This window comes from Aquila chrysaetos, chromosome 5 (genome assembly GCF_900496995.4).
Source record: "Aquila chrysaetos chrysaetos chromosome 5, bAquChr1.4, whole genome shotgun sequence".
NCBI classification, from domain to species: domain Eukaryota; kingdom Metazoa; phylum Chordata; class Aves; order Accipitriformes; family Accipitridae; genus Aquila; species Aquila chrysaetos.
Window position 1 is genome coordinate 37232322 of NC_044008.1, and position 17845 is coordinate 37250166.

General features: G+C 58.8%; 4 protein-coding genes across 4 annotated transcripts; 3 read left to right on the top strand and 1 right to left on the bottom strand.

The window, feature by feature from the left end:
• On the bottom strand, positions 1 to 6656 carry LOC115341269. The gene is made up of 7 exons (XM_041123462.1): positions 6558 to 6656; positions 5656 to 5994; positions 5022 to 5116; positions 4275 to 4389; positions 3648 to 3827; positions 847 to 909; positions 1 to 57 (listed from the first exon to the last, which is right to left on the bottom strand). The coding sequence occupies exons 1-7, from the start codon at positions 6654 to 6656 to the stop codon at positions 1 to 3; spliced, it is 948 nt and encodes a 315-aa protein (XP_040979396.1).
• On the top strand, positions 6649 to 8470 carry LOC121233298 (MAPK-interacting and spindle-stabilizing protein-like). The gene is made up of 4 exons (XM_041123463.1): positions 6649 to 7050; positions 7151 to 7255; positions 7637 to 8050; positions 8157 to 8470. The coding sequence occupies exons 1-4, from the start codon at positions 6948 to 6950 to the stop codon at positions 8468 to 8470; spliced, it is 936 nt and encodes a 311-aa protein (XP_040979397.1). The 5' UTR covers positions 6649 to 6947.
• Positions 8471 to 11313: 2843 nt separating this feature from the next.
• On the top strand, positions 11314 to 12955 carry LOC121233299 (proline-rich protein 22-like). The gene is made up of 3 exons (XM_041123464.1): positions 11314 to 11534; positions 11637 to 11741; positions 12123 to 12955. Exons 1-3 carry the CDS (start codon positions 11432 to 11434, stop codon positions 12953 to 12955), a joined length of 1041 nt encoding a protein of 346 aa, XP_040979398.1. The 5' UTR covers positions 11314 to 11431.
• A 2841-nt stretch (positions 12956 to 15796) lies between these two features.
• On the top strand, positions 15797 to 17437 carry LOC121233300 (proline-rich protein 22-like). Its single transcript, XM_041123465.1, has 3 exons — positions 15797 to 16020; positions 16119 to 16223; positions 16605 to 17437. The coding sequence occupies exons 1-3, from the start codon at positions 15918 to 15920 to the stop codon at positions 17435 to 17437; spliced, it is 1041 nt and encodes a 346-aa protein (XP_040979399.1). The 5' UTR covers positions 15797 to 15917.
• Positions 17438 to 17845: the final 408 nt, after the last annotated feature.

A 17845-nucleotide genomic window follows, 5' to 3' on the forward strand; every position in this document is an offset into this window, starting at 1 on the left:
CTATTCAGCTACGCATGCCTGAAGAGACAGCATGGAGAACTCAGTTGTGTCTATTGACTGAAAAGAAACAAGAAGAGACCAGAATCCCAGAGGAAATTTTGGATGCTGTAATACTTCTGGCATGGGCTTCCAAGAAACCTGGATGAGCCAAGAACGCTGCTCTGGCAAAAGTCAAATTAAACCCAGGAGCCCAACCGGTAAGAAAGAAACAATCGAGGGGATTTTTTTGGAATGGCTGGATGGCGCTGGCTATGGATTCCTAATTTTGGACTGATTGCTGAACAGTTATACGCTGCTGTAAAAGGACCTGAGGGAATCTTGGAATGGACAGCAGACTGGTGTACAAGTTCTGATGGAATTAAAAGAAAGTTGATGGAAGCTCCCACTTTGGGACTACCAAATTTAAGAAAACCCTTTGAATTATATGTACATGAGAGACAGCAGGTGGCTCTGGGAGTATTAACACAGAAATTGGGGAATGAAAAGAGACCAGTGGGATACTTTTCCAAACAATTGGATGAGATCAGCAAAGGTTGGCCCACCTGCCTGAGGGCAGTAGCGGCGACTATAAGCTTGATTGAGGAGTCTTGAAAACTGGCACTGGGCCAACCAGTTACCGTGTTTGTACCTCACGCTGTATCATCCCTCCTTGACAATAAGGGGCATCACTGGATCTCCTCAAGTAGATTAGCAAAATATCAAGCTGTGTTACTGGAAAAAGATGATGTCACACTTTCTTTGATCTCTACTTTGAATCCTGCCACCTTGCTCCCAATCTCAGAATCTGATGAATTACAACATGATTGTCTAACCACTATTGAACAAGTGTATTCCAGCAGACCACACCTCCAGGATGAACCCCTGCCTGATGCGGCAGTAGAGCTCTTCACTGATGGCAGCAGCTATATGCTGGAAGGAAAACGAAGAGCTGGATACGCAGTGGTAACAAATGCCCACCTCTAGAGACTAAGGCACTGCCTAGCAACACATCTGCTCAAAAGGCTGAATTGATAGCATTGGTGCGAGCTCTAGAACTAAGTCATGGAAAAAGAGTAAATAGATATATATACAGATTCTAAATATGCATTTGGGGTGGTGCATGCAATTTGGGGGCAATTTGGAAGGAAAGAGGACTGTTAAACTCACAGGGAACTCCAATAAAATATGGGACTGAAGTTATGAGACTGCTGCAAGCGGTTCTCTTACCAAAGGTTGCAATAATGCATTGCAAGGCCCACCAAAAAGGAAATAGTGAAATTATAAAAGGAAATTGGAAGGCTGATTGTCTTGCTAAAAAGGCAGCTCTAAAGGAGCCAAAATTTGAAGTGGCTTTAATTCCAGGGCCTCGTTTAGAATTACCACCACCAAAATATACTGAGAAGGAAGATTAATTAGCAGAACAGACAGACTGCTCCAAAAATGGATAAGGTTGGCGGATAACACCGTTAACGCCATTATGGGTTCCTGAAAGAATGATGGAAACTTTGCTCAAGAGATTACATCAGGAGTTGCATACAGGAGAAGACGCATTGACAATAACTGCAAAAAGAAATTTTTTTGGACCAAAGACACAAAGGGTGACAGACATGGTAGTAAAAAAAGTGTACCATCTGCTGTGCTAATAATCCAAAAACTGGGAAAAAGGTTATGGGAGGAATTGTGAAACAAGGAATAACTCCTGGGGAATGCTGGCAAATAGATTTTTCAGAGCTACCTAGGTATAACCAATATAAATATTTATTGATATTGCTAGATACCTTTTCTGGCTGGCCAGAGGCTTTCCCTTGCCGTACCAACAAAGAACTAGAGAGGTAATTAGTATCTTATTGAAGGAAATAATACCCCGATTTGGTATTCCAGAAGGAATCTCCTCTGATAATGGGCCTCATTTTATTGCAGAAGTCATGCAAGGGATTTCTAAATTTTTACAGATTAAGTGGGAATTACACACTCCTTGGAGGCCACAATCAAGTGGGAAGCTAGAAAGAATGAATCAAACTCTTAAAAGGCAACTTGCTAAACTGTGTCAAGAAAACACACCTTAAATGGGTAGAAATTTTACCTACAGCTCTTTTACGAATTCGAGTAACTCCTAGGGTCAAAGAGAAAGTAAGTCCTTTTAAGGTTGTTTATGGGAAAGCATATCCCATGAATCTTTCTAACATCACAGGAGACCAAACGCATATAAAAGGGCAGGCTGATGTTAAAGAGTATTTGATTTCTCTTTCGCATACTTTATCTTCACTACACAGGTATCTAAATCAGAAGGTCTCTCTCCTGTTGGATTAAGGCGGAAAGGACCTTACACCATGTTATTGAAAACCTATACTGCAGCCAAAGTAGAAGGAATGGACGCCTGGATTCATTACACGCAAGTGAAAAGAGCACCAGAACCAGATGAGGAAAAGTGGACAGCCACAGACTGGGAAACTCAAATTTCAGCTAATCTGAGACCATTGAACTTTGAGAGAATGAAGAACCTGAATATTATAATATCCCATTTGGTACTAGCAGTAGGTCAAGAGAATTTGGTTTTAGAGCTTATCCAGTCCTTTGGGCAAATCCAGAATGTTAGTTGTAACCGCTTGTCTCCCTCCGTCTGAGTTGGCAGACAATCCTTTATATTGGGGAATATTACCTTCGGACTTAGAAAAAAGTTTTTCTAAGAAAGAAAAAGAACAACAATGGAAATAGGGTGGTTAAATAAAATATTACACGGAACAGGATCCTCCCTCACTGGATGGCTGGCAAACCTAATTTAAACTTCGATCACCGTTGTCATTATTACAATCATACTTTGTGTTGTTTTAAGTTCTATCAAGAGACTGGTTTTACAAGCCCCAGCTAGAGCATATATAACAATAAAATGAAGTAGTGAGACTTATGAGACTCATATGAAGAGATCTCATAGTCTCAAAGGGGGGAAATGATGTACTTAAGCCACATGAAAAAGGCCACAAAGGTCTTGTGAAACAAGATCCCCTTTCTATAACCAATGCATGCCTTGCTAACAACTGTGCCCCTGAAGAAGAACTAAAAGACTGATACGAAGGGAACATCCTACCCCAGGAGGCGCTGAAAAGTTGAATAATTGCTAATAGGCATGAAGTCAGAAAAATCTTTGAAAACTGGAGGAAAGGTAAAGGTGGCAGGGGGAGATCATGACCACCAACTCAATTCCACACCAAAAAGACTTACCCCCCCACTCTCCTTGAGCATGCGCTGTAGAAAAAAAAGAACACTGTACCTTTAATTCCAAGCAGGGAAACTTTAGCCCAATAGAAACCTTGCCAGATAAGCTACTCCCAGTAATAGTTTTGGCAAGAACTTTGGAAATCGAATATGTATAACTGAACTGTATAAATTGCTTGCCCGTTTAGGCATGAGGGGTGCTAGCATTGCAGATTACCACCTAGCCCCCATCTTTGCGTAAACATGAATTGGAATAAAATACCTCTGCTCTGTGTCTATATTGGCATTTTGCACACCGGGTAAACGACCCCACTTTTGGGACAACAGTGGGGCAGGCAAAGCACCGCATCCCGCAGGCCGAGGGGCTCAGGCACCCACGTCGCTGCCGGAGGGTTGCCGGCAAGAGGTTTGGCATCTGGAGAGGGGCTGCTGGGCCAGGGTGCCCAGGCACCCACCCCACTCCCCCAGCCGCAGCCACGGGTGCTCTCAGGGCTGGAGCAGAGGCTGTAGAAGCTGCCTGTCCCGAGCGGAGGGAGGACTTTGCTGGCGAGGAGCAAGCCAGCGAAGGCGTTGCCGAAACCGCTGGGCTTGAAGTTGCTGCCGGGCCAGGAGGGTGCCGAGGGGTCCTTGTGCAGGAGGAGGGGTGGCAATGCCCGGGCACCGTTCAACTCCGGGGAGCTGCAGAGCAGGGAGTCCCCGAGGCCGTCGGGGAAGGTCGCGGCCTTCGTCGCCTGCGCTTTCCAACCCGGCTGGTCCACCAGCTCCTCCGCCACCTCCCTCTCGGCCCCGGGTGTCTTCTTGGAGCCCTTCCCGCAGAGCCGGACCACCCTGATGCTCTCGCCACGCGGACAGCTCTGGCGGCCGAGGTCCTCAAGGCTCCTCAAGGCTGAAGCGCTCCCCAGGCTCTTGTACTGCACCAGTGCGCAGTGCTTGCCCAGCAGCTCGGGGGAGTCTAACGTGTATTTCCGCACATCTGAGGGCAGCTTGCGGCCCGGCCGCAGGATGCGGATGGAGGCGATGGTGCCGAAGGGGCTGAACATCCTCGTGATGGTCTTGAGGAAATTCTTCTGGAGCAGCAGCAGCATGTCCTGCTCCAGGGGCAGCAGCTCCCAGGCCAGCAGCAGTTTCCTGTGGGGGATGCTCAGCAGGGACTCGGGGATGGGGACCCATGATACCGAAAAGCCAGTCGAAGAAACTCTCTAAGACTCATTTTGGAGTTTTAGAAAGTAGGCATTCTTTATTGCAGCGCTGGATGCACGGGGGATAGTTCCACCTAGCGTGCATGCCACAGCTTCAGCACAAACAGCTTATATGGAGTAACTAATTACATATTAATCAGATTCGTATACATATACATAAAAATTATTGTAACTGAGTATCATAGTACTGCCTACATCTGATCATGCGCAATGGTTCTTCATTTGAGTCGAAGGGCTGCTTTTGCGACCACTGATCCATTTGAAATTCTGGTGGCTGACCTTCAAGTCTTGTTCGTCATCCTTGTTCTTTGATCTTGGAGCTTAACATGGTTTCAGTCATATATGGTCAGTTTCAATATTAATCTTATCTAATGTACAGGAACATCCAGTCACAAGAGCAAAGAACTGTAAAACTTATGAGTAACTACCTCTACTAGTTAATTACTTGGCTACACTTCTGTCTATTTTTTCAATCATAGTGTTAGTATAAGATTTCTAATAATTATTTACCAAATCGCACTTTTACAGTCATCTAGCAGCAAACCAGTTTCTGTGGCTGGAACAAAATATTAAAACCAAAAAATATTTAGACATACCATACAGAATGTATGGACATATGCTATCACCCACCGCCTCACTGTGGTGCCCTCCTCGTTCACCTCCAGCAGCTCTGAGAACTGCAGGGTGTAGAGCGTCAGCCACCAGTCATGCGTCAGGTATTTCACCTGAGGGAAAGAGGGGGCCACTGCGTCACTGTGAGTCTCCCCAGGCAGGGACCACCCTAAACCCATCATCAAGGCAGGCTGCAACCCCATCAACCTGAGGTCATGGCAAGGCAATATCCCCCATTCAGGATTTGTCAGAGAAGGTGCCCTGTGCTCCTGGACCATGGCAAGAAGACACAGCTTCCCTGTACATCACACCACCAGTGCTTCCCTGAAGTTTTTTAGTTAAGGGATGATCTCTCCCAGAGCAGCCTGCGGGAACCACGGGCAGAAGAGGTGAACCCAGCCCTGGGGCTGGGGTTTGAGGACTGCTCACCGCTTCCCCAGCCACCCTCCCTGGCTGGAGAACTGCTGCAGCACATTGAAGGCAGAGAGCAGGGCCCAGCTCTGCACCACCAGCGCTTTGCCGGGACACAGACAGCCTGAGCAGAGCCTGGACCTCCTCGTACACCTCACCGCAGACAGCCAGAGCACACCCAGGCACCCTCCACGTGGAGGCCACTTCCCACCCCGGCTGGCCGACGCAACGGGCTGCCCACCTTCTTCAAGGACGTCAGCAGTTTGATGCTGACAAAGCCCATCTTGTTCTTCTGGACATGTTTCAGGAGGAAAGCATCCTTGGCCAGGTTCTCGTCAGAGAGGTAGAATTCCACCTGGGACACAACCCTCCTGACCAGCTGCAGGTCAGGCATGGAGTAGCTGCAGTCCAAGAGATCGGCCCCCAGAACATCGCTCGCATCGCAGAAGCTCCCGCCAAAGCAGCAGGGACACGGGTGTGACTTGGTGGCCTTTGGGATGTGCAGCACTGCCCGGTCCCAGCCACAGCGGTGCAGATGGCAGAGTGTTGAGGAGCGGGGTGGCTCAGCTGCGCCCTGAATCTAAATAAAGTTTTATGGTTTCAGAAGCGCGGTTGCTTTCACGCCCCCAGCATCGGTCCCTGCCACAAGTTACGCAGCGGCTGGCCTTGCACAATCTTGCAGCCAGAGGTGCCTCACGAACAGAGCGCAATTTCTTTAATTAACAGGATACAGGCCAGGACAGATCTTTGGCCTCCGGTTCACGGCAGTTGTCCCGACTCCCCCAGGCCACACACTGTTCACACAGCGGGAGCGAGAGGCCTGTGCTCCTACCAGGGTGTCCTTGGTAGTGCCAAATCCTCCAAGTACGAGGAGGGGATGTACTCACCCGGTCCCTGGGGTCCTCTAGAGCACAAACAGCCCCAGCATCTCATCATCGGATGTTGTGCAGAATCCAGTCCTTTTCTGGGAGCATGCGGCGGCGGGTGCTGTCTCCTCCTGGGTGTCACGCACCCAGGGAAAGCGTCGCCCCCTCCGAGGGGGATCCAGAGCTGCTGCTTTTCCCATCAGGAGACTAAAAGACCTGGCAGCACTGCTTGAGCCAGGGCTGGGGGAAAGCAGGCCACCGAGCGACACCGCGTGACCTTCCTTCGCGCCCTCGAGGTCCTTTTTCCTATTTCGGCATCACTCCAGTCAACGCAGCAAACAGAAGCATGGGCGATAGTCACAAACGCATTTGCCATCTGGCGCAAGGAGGCTGCGGGTGCAGCTGCAGCTTGGTCCCCACTCGGCTCGGCTGAATCAACTTGTTCTTTTTCCCCCACCTGAAAAATACTGTTGAAAACAAAGAGTATTTGCACCCACAGACCCACAGCCGCCTGTAGGCCCCGGGGGCACCCCAGACTCCCTTAACCCTTTCCCTCCCCAGGAGGAGCTGGGGAGGCTCTTGGGGGTGGGGCGGAACACAGGGAGCCCCCGCATTCCTTCCGGGGAGACGCCAAAGAGTCCTTAGCAGCCAACAGCCAGAAGGGACCATGGCGCGGCCACCAATGCAGCTCCCACTGCCTGGGCCCTGGGGCCCCCCGGCGCCCCAGCTTTTCCAGCCATTTGGGCTCCCCGGAACCTTCTACCCTCGAGGTAGGGACCGACCCCAACCCCTGCAGCCCCGGGACGCTCTTGGGGGCAAGAGCGGAGGTGACCGCCGGCCATCGCTCCTGTCTCTCTCTCTCTCTCTCAGGCTCAGCCAACCTGTGCCATCTGCCCGCGCAGGAGCAGCCCTTCCCTGCAGCCTGGGCACCCCTGGCAGGGGGGACACCCCAGGCCCCCCAGGCACCACCAGCAGGTATGGCACCCCAGTCTGCCCTGGCACCTTCGCCATCCCCATCACACCCGTCCCCCCGGCACTTTTCACCAGGGGGTTCAGCAAGCCCCGGTGAGCATCCTTGCCCTCGCCTGGGTGACGCGTGCCCAGGAAAGCCGCTCTGCAGAGAATTCCCCAAATATTTGGGGCCATCTCTCCCGTTTCACCTCCTAGAAGGGAGTCTCCTCCCCGATTTGCAACCCCGTCCCACCGGCACAGCAGCTCACCCTGTAGGGATCGCCCCGGCCACAAGCTCCCCACGCCCCTGGCCCAGAGCTGGGGGATGTCGGCCATCGGGGCCGGCTCGGCGGGTGCCCCTGGAGAGTCCCCCCGGCCCAGCACGGCTCCCCCTCACCCACACAGGTCTGCAGAGGGCTCCATGTGGCTGCCTCTTCGACCCCCGGGTCTTCCGCATCCAGTGGACAACCACCGACCTGCCTCCACCGGCCACCGCCACGCTCGGCCAAGGCGCCGCTTCTCTGCCGGCTGCTGCCCTGTGGGGTCCCGGGGGCTGCGGGGCCCCCCTGGCCTGGGCAGCCCCAGGGACCCCCCAGGGCCAACCACAATACCTTGCACCCTACGAAAATAAGAGGAGTGGGGTGGCCCCAGCCCCTCTCGAGCTGCCAGTGTCCATCCCCAGCTACGAGGACATCGAGGGGCCGCTGGCCAAGACCAACACCTGCGGCATGGCCACCCCTGCGGGGGCACCCCCAGGCAGCGACGTCCCCCCCGGCCCCTGCGCTGACCCCCACAACCAAGCCCTTGGGGAGCCCGTAGGTGAACTTTCTCAGGCAGCGCCTGAGAAAGTGGCTCTCCAAGAGGCCCTAGTGCTCTTGGATTGCTCCCTGGATGGGGTGGGGGTCAGCCAGGATGCTCCCAGCAGGAGCTCCATGCCCGAGGATGCTGGTGGCAACCGGCGCAGCCACCCCCGACCGCGACTTCAGCTCGCTCTCGCTGCCTGAGGAGCTGCTCACCCCTGACTACTGCATCCCCGAGCTCAGCGACATCATGCTGAGCCTCAAAATATCCAACGTCATCGGGATGGAGCCCCAGGAGGAGCCGTGGGAGGATGCCGGGATGGACCTGCCACCATCCCCGCCTGCCGTGGCAGACAAGCCGAGGAAGAGGCAGGCGCAGAGCTCCTTGCCAATGCCACCCAGCAAGCGCAGGGCTCTCGCAGCCAACATGGGGGTGTGAGGGGGGGGCGGGGATTAGACAGGGATGAGATGGATGGAGATGGGGGGAGTGGGGGGTGGGAGAGGAGGGGGGGTATTTGTTGAAGGGGGGGCCGGGGAGGGGGGGTAGGGAGGGGTTAGACCAGCTTGCATGGGACCTTTTCTCTTGTCTTTTCAATTAAAAGCTGTTTCTCCAGAACCGCTCCGTGCCTGTGTGGGAGGCGGAGGGAGCGCAGGGGGCACCGGGAAAGAGCATCCACGAGGTGCAAAAGCCCCACTGAGCCCCAGATCCGAGCCGGCGAGCCCCGAGGGGAACCGAGCCACCCCCGCGGCCGAGTCACCACCAGCGGGGCAGGCAGCGGTGGGGCGGGACGCGGACGACTCCCCTCTCCCCTTCCGCAGGGGAAGCAGCCCTTTGGTGGGGAAGCCAGGGCAGACAGGTCCCTGCAGGACTCACGGACGCGGCCCCACGCAGAAAGCATCACGGAGCCCCTGGGACAAGGACAGACCTTGGGGGCCGGGAGGGACACGGACACACACGACAACAAGGGCTGCAAGGCCTTCGCCTTGAACACCACCAGCGTCCCCTCCAGCGGGGACAGGGCTCGGTGCAAAGCCCTTCAAAGCCTCAAGACCATCACAGCCTTCCTCGGGTCCCACCGACCTCAGCCCCGGAGAGCCCAGCTTTGCCTCACTGACACAGCAAAATCACCCCAAGAATGGCGAGGGAGGGAGCTGCAGGCCAGGCAGGGACCCTCCTCCCCTTGTCTGGCTGCACCTTGGGCAGCCGCAAGACCGGGAAGTGGTAGCGGGGGGAGCGGAAATCAGAAGGGAAAAAAAAATCCAACCCCCCAAAAAACCCCAGATCACTGCACCGGCCAGAAAGTGCCTGGAAACTTCATCTCTCTTTGTTGCCCATTTCCCAGGCGAGCTCCACAACCCGGGAGCAACGCAGCCAACGGCACCTTCAAGAAGCAGCCTCACCTTTCCGGGTCTGGCTTGCAGAAGGTGCAGGGTGAGGTCCCCGTCGGGGCGGTCCCCCAGCACCGGGGGGGTCGGGGGGGGCCGAGCCCCTTCCTTCGGGCAGTCCCAGTGGTGCCGCTGGGGCGGCGGGAGCCGCTCTGGACCCCGGGCAGGCGCAGTGCCGTCGGCGACAGCACGGCGCAGCTCCCGGTGCCGCTGCTGCTCAGCGTCTCGCCTCGCACGCTGACTCGCCCCAAGCATTGTCCTTCCCCAAAACCGTCCCCTGGAGCAGCTGCACCGCCACCTCCCGCAGCTCTCGGAGGCCACAGAGGGTTATTCTGCTCAAGAGGAGGAGGAAAAACGGAAGAAAAGAAAAAGCCCCAAACCCAAACCTAAAGGAGCCTCAGCGCCGGAGGACGAGCTCTCCTCTCCCAGAGCAGCCTGGGGGAACCACGGGCAGAAGAGGTGAACCCAGCCCTGGGGCTGGGGTTTGAGGACTGCTCACCGCTTCCCCAGCCACCCTCCCGGGCTGGAGAACTGCTGCAGCACATTGAAGGCAGAGAGCAGGGCCCAGCTCTGCACCACCAGCGCTTTGCCGGGACACAGACAGCCTGAGCAGAGCCTGGACCTCCTCGTACACCTCACCGCAGACAGCCAGAGCACACCCAGGCACCCTCCACGTGGAGGCCACTTCCCACCCCGGCTGGCCGACGCAACGGGCTGCCCACCTTCTTCAAGGACGTCAGCAGTTTGATGCTGACAAAGCCCATCTTGTTCTCCTGGACATGTTTCAGGAGGAAAGCATCCTTGGCCAGGTTCTCGTCAGAGAGGTAGAATTCCACCTGGGACACAACCCTCCTGACCAGCTGCAGGTCAGGCATGGAGTAGCTGCAGTCCAAGAGATCGGCCCCCAGAACATCGCTCGCATCGCAGAAGCTCCCGCCAAAGCAGCAGGGACACGGGTGTGACTTGGTGGCCTTTGGGATGTGCAGCACTGCCCGGTCCCAGCCACAGCGGTGCAGATGGCAGAGTGTTGAGGAGCGGGGTGGCTCAGCTGCGCCCTGAATCTAAATAAAGTTTTATGGTTTCAGAAGCGCGGTTGCTTTCACGCCCCCAGCATCGGTCCCTGCCACAAGTTACGCAGCGGCTGGCCTTGCACAATCTTGCAGCCAGAGGTGCCTCACGAACAGAGCGCAATTTCTTTAATTAACAGGATACAGGCCAGGACAGATCTTTGGCCTCCGGTTCACGGCAGTTGTCCCGACTCCCCCAGGCCACACACTGTTCACACAGCGGGAGCGAGAGGCCTGTGCTCCTACCAGGGTGTCCTTGGTAGTGCCAAATCCTCCAAGTACGAGGAGGGGATGTACTCACCCGGTCCCTGGGGTCCTCTAGAGCACAAACAGCCCCAGCATCTCATCATCGGATGTTGTGCAGAATCCAGTCCTTTTCTGGGAGCATGCGGCGGCGGGTGCTGTCTCCTCCTGGGTGTCACGCACCCAGGGAAAGCGTCGCCCCCTCCGAGGGGGATCCAGAGCTGCTGCTTTTCCCATCAGGAGACTAAAAGACCTGGCAGCACTGCTTGAGCCAGGGCTGGGGGAAAGCAGGCCACCGAGCGACACCGCGTGACCTTCCTTCGCGCCCTCGAGGTCCTTTTTCCTATTTCGGCATCACTCCAGTCAACGCAGCAAACAGAAGCATGGGCGATAGTCACAAACGCATTTGCCATCTGGCGCAAGGAGGCTGCGGGTGCAGTTGCAGCTTGGTCCCCACTCGGCTCGGCTGAATCAACTTGTTCTTTTTCCCCCACCTGAAAAATACTATTGAAAACAAAGAGTATTTGCACCCACAGACCCACAGCCGCCTGTAGGCCCCGGGGGCACCCCAGACTCCCCTAACCCTTTCCCTCCCCAGGAGGAGCTGGGGAGGCTCTTGGGGGTGGGGCGGAACACAGGGAGCCCCCGCATTCCTTCCGGGGAGACGCCAAAGAGTCCTTAGCAGCCAACAGCCAGAAGGGACCATGGCGCGGCCACCAATGCAGCTCCCACTGCCTGGGCCCTGGGGCCCCCCGGCGCCCCAGCTTTTCCAGCCATTTGGGCTCCCCGGAACCTTCTACCCTCGAGGTAGGGACCGACCCCAACCCCTGCAGCCCCGGGACGCTCTTGGGGGCAAGAGCGGAGGTGACCGCCGGCCATCGCTCCTGTCTCTCTCTCTCTCTCTCTCAGGCTCAGCCAACCTGTGCCATCTGCCCGCGCAGGAGCAGCCCTTCCCTGCAGCCTGGGCACCCCTGGCAGGGGGGACACCCCAGGCCCCCCAGGCACCACCAGCAGGTATGGCACCCCAGTCTGCCCTGGCACCTTCGCCATCCCCATCACACCCGTCCCCCCGGCACTTTTCACCAGGGGGTTCAGCAAGCCCCGGTGAGCATCCTTGCCCTCGCCTGGGTGACGCGTGCCCAGGAAAGCCGCTCTGCAGAGAATTCCCCAAATATTTGGGGCCATCTCTCCCGTTTCACCTCCTAGAAGGGAGTCTCCTCCCCGATTTGCAACCCCGTCCCACCGGCACAGCAGCTCACCCTGTAGGGATCGCCCCGGCCACAAGCTCCCCACGCCCCTGGCCCAGAGCTGGGGGATGTCGGCCATCGGGGCCGGCTCGGCGGGTGCCCCTGGAGAGTCCCCCCGGCCCAGCACGGCTCCCCCTCACCCACACAGGTCTGCAGAGGGCTCCATGTGGCTGCCTCTTCGACCCCCGGGTCTTCCGCATCCAGTGGACAACCACCGACCTGCCTCCACCGGCCACCGCCACGCTCGGCCAAGGCGCCGCTTCTCTGCCGGCTGCTGCCCTGTGGGGTCCCGGGGGCTGCGGGGCCCCCCTGGCCTGGGCAGCCCCAGGGACCCCCCAGGGCCAACCACAATACCTTGCACCCTACGAAAATAAGAGGAGTGGGGTGGCCCCAGCCCCTCTCGAGCTGCCAGTGTCCATCCCCAGCTACGAGGACATCGAGGGGCCGCTGGCCAAGACCAACACCTGCGGCATGGCCACCCCTGCGGGGGCACCCCCAGGCAGCGACGTCCCCCCCGGCCCCTGCGCTGACCCCCACAACCAAGCCCTTGGGGAGCCCGTAGGTGAACTTTCTCAGGCAGCGCCTGAGAAAGTGGCTCTCCAAGAGGCCCTAGTGCTCTTGGATTGCTCCCTGGATGGGGTGGGGGTCAGCCAGGATGCTCCCAGCAGGAGCTCCATGCCCGAGGATGCTGGTGGCACCGGCGCAGCCACCCCCGACCGCGACTTCAGCTCGCTCTCGCTGCCTGAGGAGCTGCTCACCCCTGACTACTGCATCCCCGAGCTCAGCGACATCATGCTGAGCCTCAAAATATCCAACGTCATCGGGATGGAGCCCCAGGAGGAGCCGTGGGAGGATGCCGGGATGGACCTGCCACCATCCCCGCCTGCCGTGGCAGACAAGCCGAGGAAGAGGCAGGCGCAGAGCTCCTTGCCAATGCCACCCAGCAAGCGCAGGGCTCTCGCAGCCAACATGGGGGTGTGAGGGGGGGGCGGGGATTAGACAGGGATGAGATGGATGGAGATGGGGGGAGTGGGGGGTGGGAGAGGAGGGGGGGTATTTGTTGAAGGGGGGGCCGGGGAGGGGGGGTAGGGAGGGGTTAGACCAGCTTGCATGGGACCTTTTCTCTTGTCTTTTCAATTAAAAGCTGTTTCTCCAGAACCGCTCCGTGCCTGTGTGGGAGGCGGAGGGAGCGCAGGGGGCACCGGGAAAGAGCATCCACGAGGTGCAAAAGCCCCACTGAGCCCCAGATCCGAGCCGGCGAGCCCCGAGGGGAACCGAGCCACCCCCGCGGCCGAGTCACCACCAGCGGGGCAGGCAGCGGTGGGGCGGGACGCGGACGACTCCCCTCTCCCCTTCCGCAGGGGAAGCAGCCCTTTGGTGGGGAAGCCAGGGCAGACAGGTCCCTGCAGGACTCACGGACGCGGCCCCACGCAGAAAGCATCACGGAGCCCCTGGGACAAGGACAGACCTTGGGGGCCGGGAGGGACACGGACACACACGACAACAAGGGCTGCAAGGCCTTCGCCTTGAACACCACCAGCGTCCCCTCCAGCGGGGACAGGGCTCGGTGCAAAGCCCTTCAAAGCCTCAAGACCATCACAGCCTTCCTCGGGTCCCACCGACCTCAGCCCCGGAGAGCCCAGCTTTGCCTCACTGACACAGCAAAATCACCCCAAGAATGGCGAGGGAGGGAGCTGCAGGCCAGGCAGGGACCCTCCTCCCCTTGTCTGGCTGCACCTTGGGCAGCCGCAAGACCGGGAAGTGGTAGCGGGGGGAGCGGAAATCAGAAGGGAAAAAAAAATCCAACCCCCCAAAAAACCCCAGATCACTGCACCGGCCAGAAAGTGCCTGGAAACTTCATCTCTCTTTGTTGCCCATTTCCCAGGCGAGCTCCACAACCCGGGAGCAACGCAGCCAACGGCACCTTCAAGAAGCAGCCTCACCTTTCCGGGTCTGGCTTGCAGAAGGTGCAGGGTGAGGTCCCCGTCGGGGCGGTCCCCCAGCACCGGGGGGGTCGGGGGGGGCCGAGCCCCTTCCTTCGGGCAGTCCCAGTGGTGCCGCTGGGGCGGCGGGAGCCGCTCTGGACCCCGGGCAGGCGCAGTGCCGTCGGCGACAGCACGGCGCAGCTCCCGGTGCCGCTGCTGCTCAGCGTCTCGCCTCGCACGCTGACTCGCCCCAAGCATTGTCCTTCCCCAAAACCGTCCCCTGGAGCAGCTGCACCGCCACCTCCCGCAGCTCTCGGAGGCCACAGAGGGTTATTCTGCTCAAGAGGAGGAGGAAAAACGGAAGAAAAGAAAAAGCCCCAAACCCAAACCTAAAGGAGCCTCAGCGCCGGAGGACGAGCTCTCCTCTCCCAGAGCAGCCTGGGGGAACCACGGGCAGAAGAGGTGAACCCAGCCCTGGGGCTGGGGTTTGAGGACTGCTCACCGCTTCCCCAGCCACCCTCCCGGGCTGGAGAACTGCTGCAGCACATTGAAGGCAGAGAGCAGGGCCCAGCTCTGCACCACCAGCGCTTTGCCGGGACACAGACAGCCTGAGCAGAGCCTGGACCTCCTCGTACACCTCACCGCAGACAGCCAGAGCACACCCAGGCACCCTCCACGTGGAGGCCACTTCCCACCCCGGCTGGCCGACGCAACGGGCTGCCCACCTTCTTCAAGGACGTCAGCAGTTTGATGCTGACAAAGCCCATCTTGTTCTCCTGGACATGTTTCAGGAGGAAAGCATCCTTGGCCAGGTTCTCGTCAGAGAGGTAGAATTCCACCTGGGACACAACCCTCCTGACCAGCTGCAGGTCAGGCATGGAGTAGCTGCAGTCCAAGAGATCGGCCCCCAGAACATCGCTCGCATCGCAGAAGCTCCCGCCAAAGCAGCAGGGACACGGGTGTGACTTGGTGGCCTTTGGGATGTGCAGCACTGCCCGGTCCCAGCCACAGCGGTGCAGATGGCAGAGTGTTGAGGAGCGGGGTGGCTCAGCTGCGCCCTGAATCTAAATAAAGTTTTATGGTTTCAGAAGCGCGGTTGCTTTCACGCCCCCAGCATCGGTCCCTGCCACAAGTTACGCAGCGGCTGGCCTTGCACAATCTTGCAGCCAGAGGTGCCTCACGAACAGAGCGCAATTTCTTTAATTAACAGGATACAGGCCAGGACAGATCTTTGGCCTCCGGTTCACGGCAGTTGTCCCGACTCCCCCAGGCCACACACTGTTCACACAGCGGGAGCGAGAGGCCTGTGCTCCTACCAGGGTGTCCTTGGTAGTGCCAAATCCTCCAAGTACGAGGAGGGGATGTACTCACCCGGTCCCTGGGGTCCTCTAGAGCACAAACAGCCCCAGCATCTCATCATCGGATGTTGTGCAGAATCCAGTCCTTTTCTGGGAGCATGCGGCGGCGGGTGCTGTCTCCTCCTGGGTGTCACGCACCCAGGGAAAGCGTCGCCCCCTCCGAGGGGGATCCAGAGCTGCTGCTTTTCCCATCAGGAGACTAAAAGACCTGGCAGCACTGCTTGAGCCAGGGCTGGGGGAAAGCAGGCCACCGAGCGACACCGCGTGACCTTCCTTCGCGCCCTCGAGGTCCTTTTTCCTATTTCGGCATCACTCCAGTCAACGCAGCAAACAGAAGCATGGGCGATAGTCACAAACGCATTTGCCATCTGGCGCAAGGAGGCTGCGGGTGCAGTTGCAGCTTGGTCCCCACTCGGCTCGGCTGAATCAACTTGTTCTTTTTCCCCCACCTGAAAAATACTATTGAAAACAAAGAGTATTTGCACCCACAGACCCACAGCCGCCTGTAGGCCCCGGGGGCACCCCAGACTCCCCTTAACCCTTTCCCTCCCCAGGAGGAGCTGGGGAGGCTCTTGGGGGTGGGGCGGAACACAGGGAGCCCCCGCATTCCTTCCGGGGAGACGCCAAAGAGTCCTTAGCAGCCAACAGCCAGAAGGGACCATGGCGCGGCCACCAATGCAGCTCCCACTGCCTGGGCCCTGGGGCCCCCCGGCGCCCCAGCTTTTCCAGCCATTTGGGCTCCCCGGAACCTTCTACCCTCGAGGTAGGGACCGACCCCAACCCCTGCAGCCCCGGGACGCTCTTGGGGGCAAGAGCGGAGGTGACCGCCGGCCATCGCTCCTGTCTCTCTCTCTCTCTCAGGCTCAGCCAACCTGTGCCATCTGCCCGCGCAGGAGCAGCCCTTCCCTGCAGCCTGGGCACCCCTGGCAGGGGGGACACCCCAGGCCCCCCAGGCACCACCAGCAGGTATGGCACCCCAGTCTGCCCTGGCACCTTCGCCATCCCCATCACACCCGTCCCCCCGGCACTTTTCACCAGGGGGTTCAGCAAGCCCCGGTGAGCATCCTTGCCCTCGCCTGGGTGACGCGTGCCCAGGAAAGCCGCTCTGCAGAGAATTCCCCAAATATTTGGGGCCATCTCTCCCGTTTCACCTCCTAGAAGGGAGTCTCCTCCCCGATTTGCAACCCCGTCCCACCGGCACAGCAGCTCACCCTGTAGGGATCGCCCCGGCCACAAGCTCCCCACGCCCCTGGCCCAGAGCTGGGGGATGTCGGCCATCGGGGCCGGCTCGGCGGGTGCCCCTGGAGAGTCCCCCCGGCCCAGCACGGCTCCCCCTCACCCACACAGGTCTGCAGAGGGCTCCATGTGGCTGCCTCTTCGACCCCCGGGTCTTCCGCATCCAGTGGACAACCACCGACCTGCCTCCACCGGCCACCGCCACGCTCGGCCAAGGCGCCGCTTCTCTGCCGGCTGCTGCCCTGTGGGGTCCCGGGGGCTGCGGGGCCCCCCTGGCCTGGGCAGCCCCAGGGACCCCCCAGGGCCAACCACAATACCTTGCACCCTACGAAAATAAGAGGAGTGGGGTGGCCCCAGCCCCTCTCGAGCTGCCAGTGTCCATCCCCAGCTACGAGGACATCGAGGGGCCGCTGGCCAAGACCAACACCTGCGGCATGGCCACCCCTGCGGGGGCACCCCCAGGCAGCGACGTCCCCCCCGGCCCCTGCGCTGACCCCCACAACCAAGCCCTTGGGGAGCCCGTAGGTGAACTTTCTCAGGCAGCGCCTGAGAAAGTGGCTCTCCAAGAGGCCCTAGTGCTCTTGGATTGCTCCCTGGATGGGGTGGGGGTCAGCCAGGATGCTCCCAGCAGGAGCTCCATGCCCGAGGATGCTGGTGGCACCGGCGCAGCCACCCCCGACCGCGACTTCAGCTCGCTCTCGCTGCCTGAGGAGCTGCTCACCCCTGACTACTGCATCCCCGAGCTCAGCGACATCATGCTGAGCCTCAAAATATCCAACGTCATCGGGATGGAGCCCCAGGAGGAGCCGTGGGAGGATGCCGGGATGGACCTGCCACCATCCCCGCCTGCCGTGGCAGACAAGCCGAGGAAGAGGCAGGCGCAGAGCTCCTTGCCAATGCCACCCAGCAAGCGCAGGGCTCTCGCAGCCAACATGGGGGTGTGAGGGGGGGGCGGGGATTAGACAGGGATGAGATGGATGGAGATGGGGGGAGTGGGGGGTGGGAGAGGAGGGGGGGTATTTGTTGAAGGGGGGGCCGGGGAGGGGGGGTAGGGAGGGGTTAGACCAGCTTGCATGGGACCTTTTCTCTTGTCTTTTCAATTAAAAGCTGTTTCTCCAGAACCGCTCCGTGCCTGTGTGGGAGGCGGAGGGAGCGCAGGGGGCACCGGGAAAGAGCATCCACGAGGTGCAAAAGCCCCACTGAGCCCCAGATCCGAGCCGGCGAGCCCCGAGGGGAACCGAGCCACCCCCGCGGCCGAGTCACCACCAGCGGGGCAGGCAGCGGTGGGGCGGGACGCGGACGACTCCCCTCTCCCCTTCCGCAGGGGAAGCAGCCCTTTGGTGGGGAAGCCA

Bases quoted from the DNA above. Each gene is read 5' to 3' on its own strand.
- LOC115341269 (XM_041123462.1), bottom strand. From the start codon at position 6,656: ATGGCAAATGCGTTTGTGACTATCGCCCATGCTTCTGTTTGCTGCGTT. The intron at 3,828-4,274 runs CTGCTGCTGCTC...CCACCCCTCCTC, and splicing joins TGCCCCTGGAGCAGGACATG to CTGCACAAGGACCCCTCGGC. The intron at 910-3,647 runs GTGGGTGCCTGG...TTTTCCTTCCAG, and splicing joins GCTGCGGCTGGGGGAGTGGG to CATATAGCTGCTGCCATCAG.
- LOC121233298 (XM_041123463.1), top strand. From the start codon at position 6,948: ATGGCGCGGCCACCAATGCAGCTCCCACTGCCTGGGCCCTGGGGCCCC. The intron at 7,051-7,150 runs GTAGGGACCGAC...TCTCTCTCTCAG, and splicing joins CGGAACCTTCTACCCTCGAG to GCTCAGCCAACCTGTGCCAT. The intron at 7,256-7,636 runs GTATGGCACCCC...TCACCCACACAG, and splicing joins CCCCCAGGCACCACCAGCAG to GTCTGCAGAGGGCTCCATGT.
- LOC121233300 (XM_041123465.1), top strand. From the start codon at position 15,918: ATGGCGCGGCCACCAATGCAGCTCCCACTGCCTGGGCCCTGGGGCCCC. The intron at 16,021-16,118 runs GTAGGGACCGAC...TCTCTCTCTCAG, and splicing joins CGGAACCTTCTACCCTCGAG to GCTCAGCCAACCTGTGCCAT. The intron at 16,224-16,604 runs GTATGGCACCCC...TCACCCACACAG, and splicing joins CCCCCAGGCACCACCAGCAG to GTCTGCAGAGGGCTCCATGT.
- LOC121233299 (XM_041123464.1), top strand. From the start codon at position 11,432: ATGGCGCGGCCACCAATGCAGCTCCCACTGCCTGGGCCCTGGGGCCCC. The intron at 11,535-11,636 runs GTAGGGACCGAC...TCTCTCTCTCAG, and splicing joins CGGAACCTTCTACCCTCGAG to GCTCAGCCAACCTGTGCCAT. The intron at 11,742-12,122 runs GTATGGCACCCC...TCACCCACACAG, and splicing joins CCCCCAGGCACCACCAGCAG to GTCTGCAGAGGGCTCCATGT.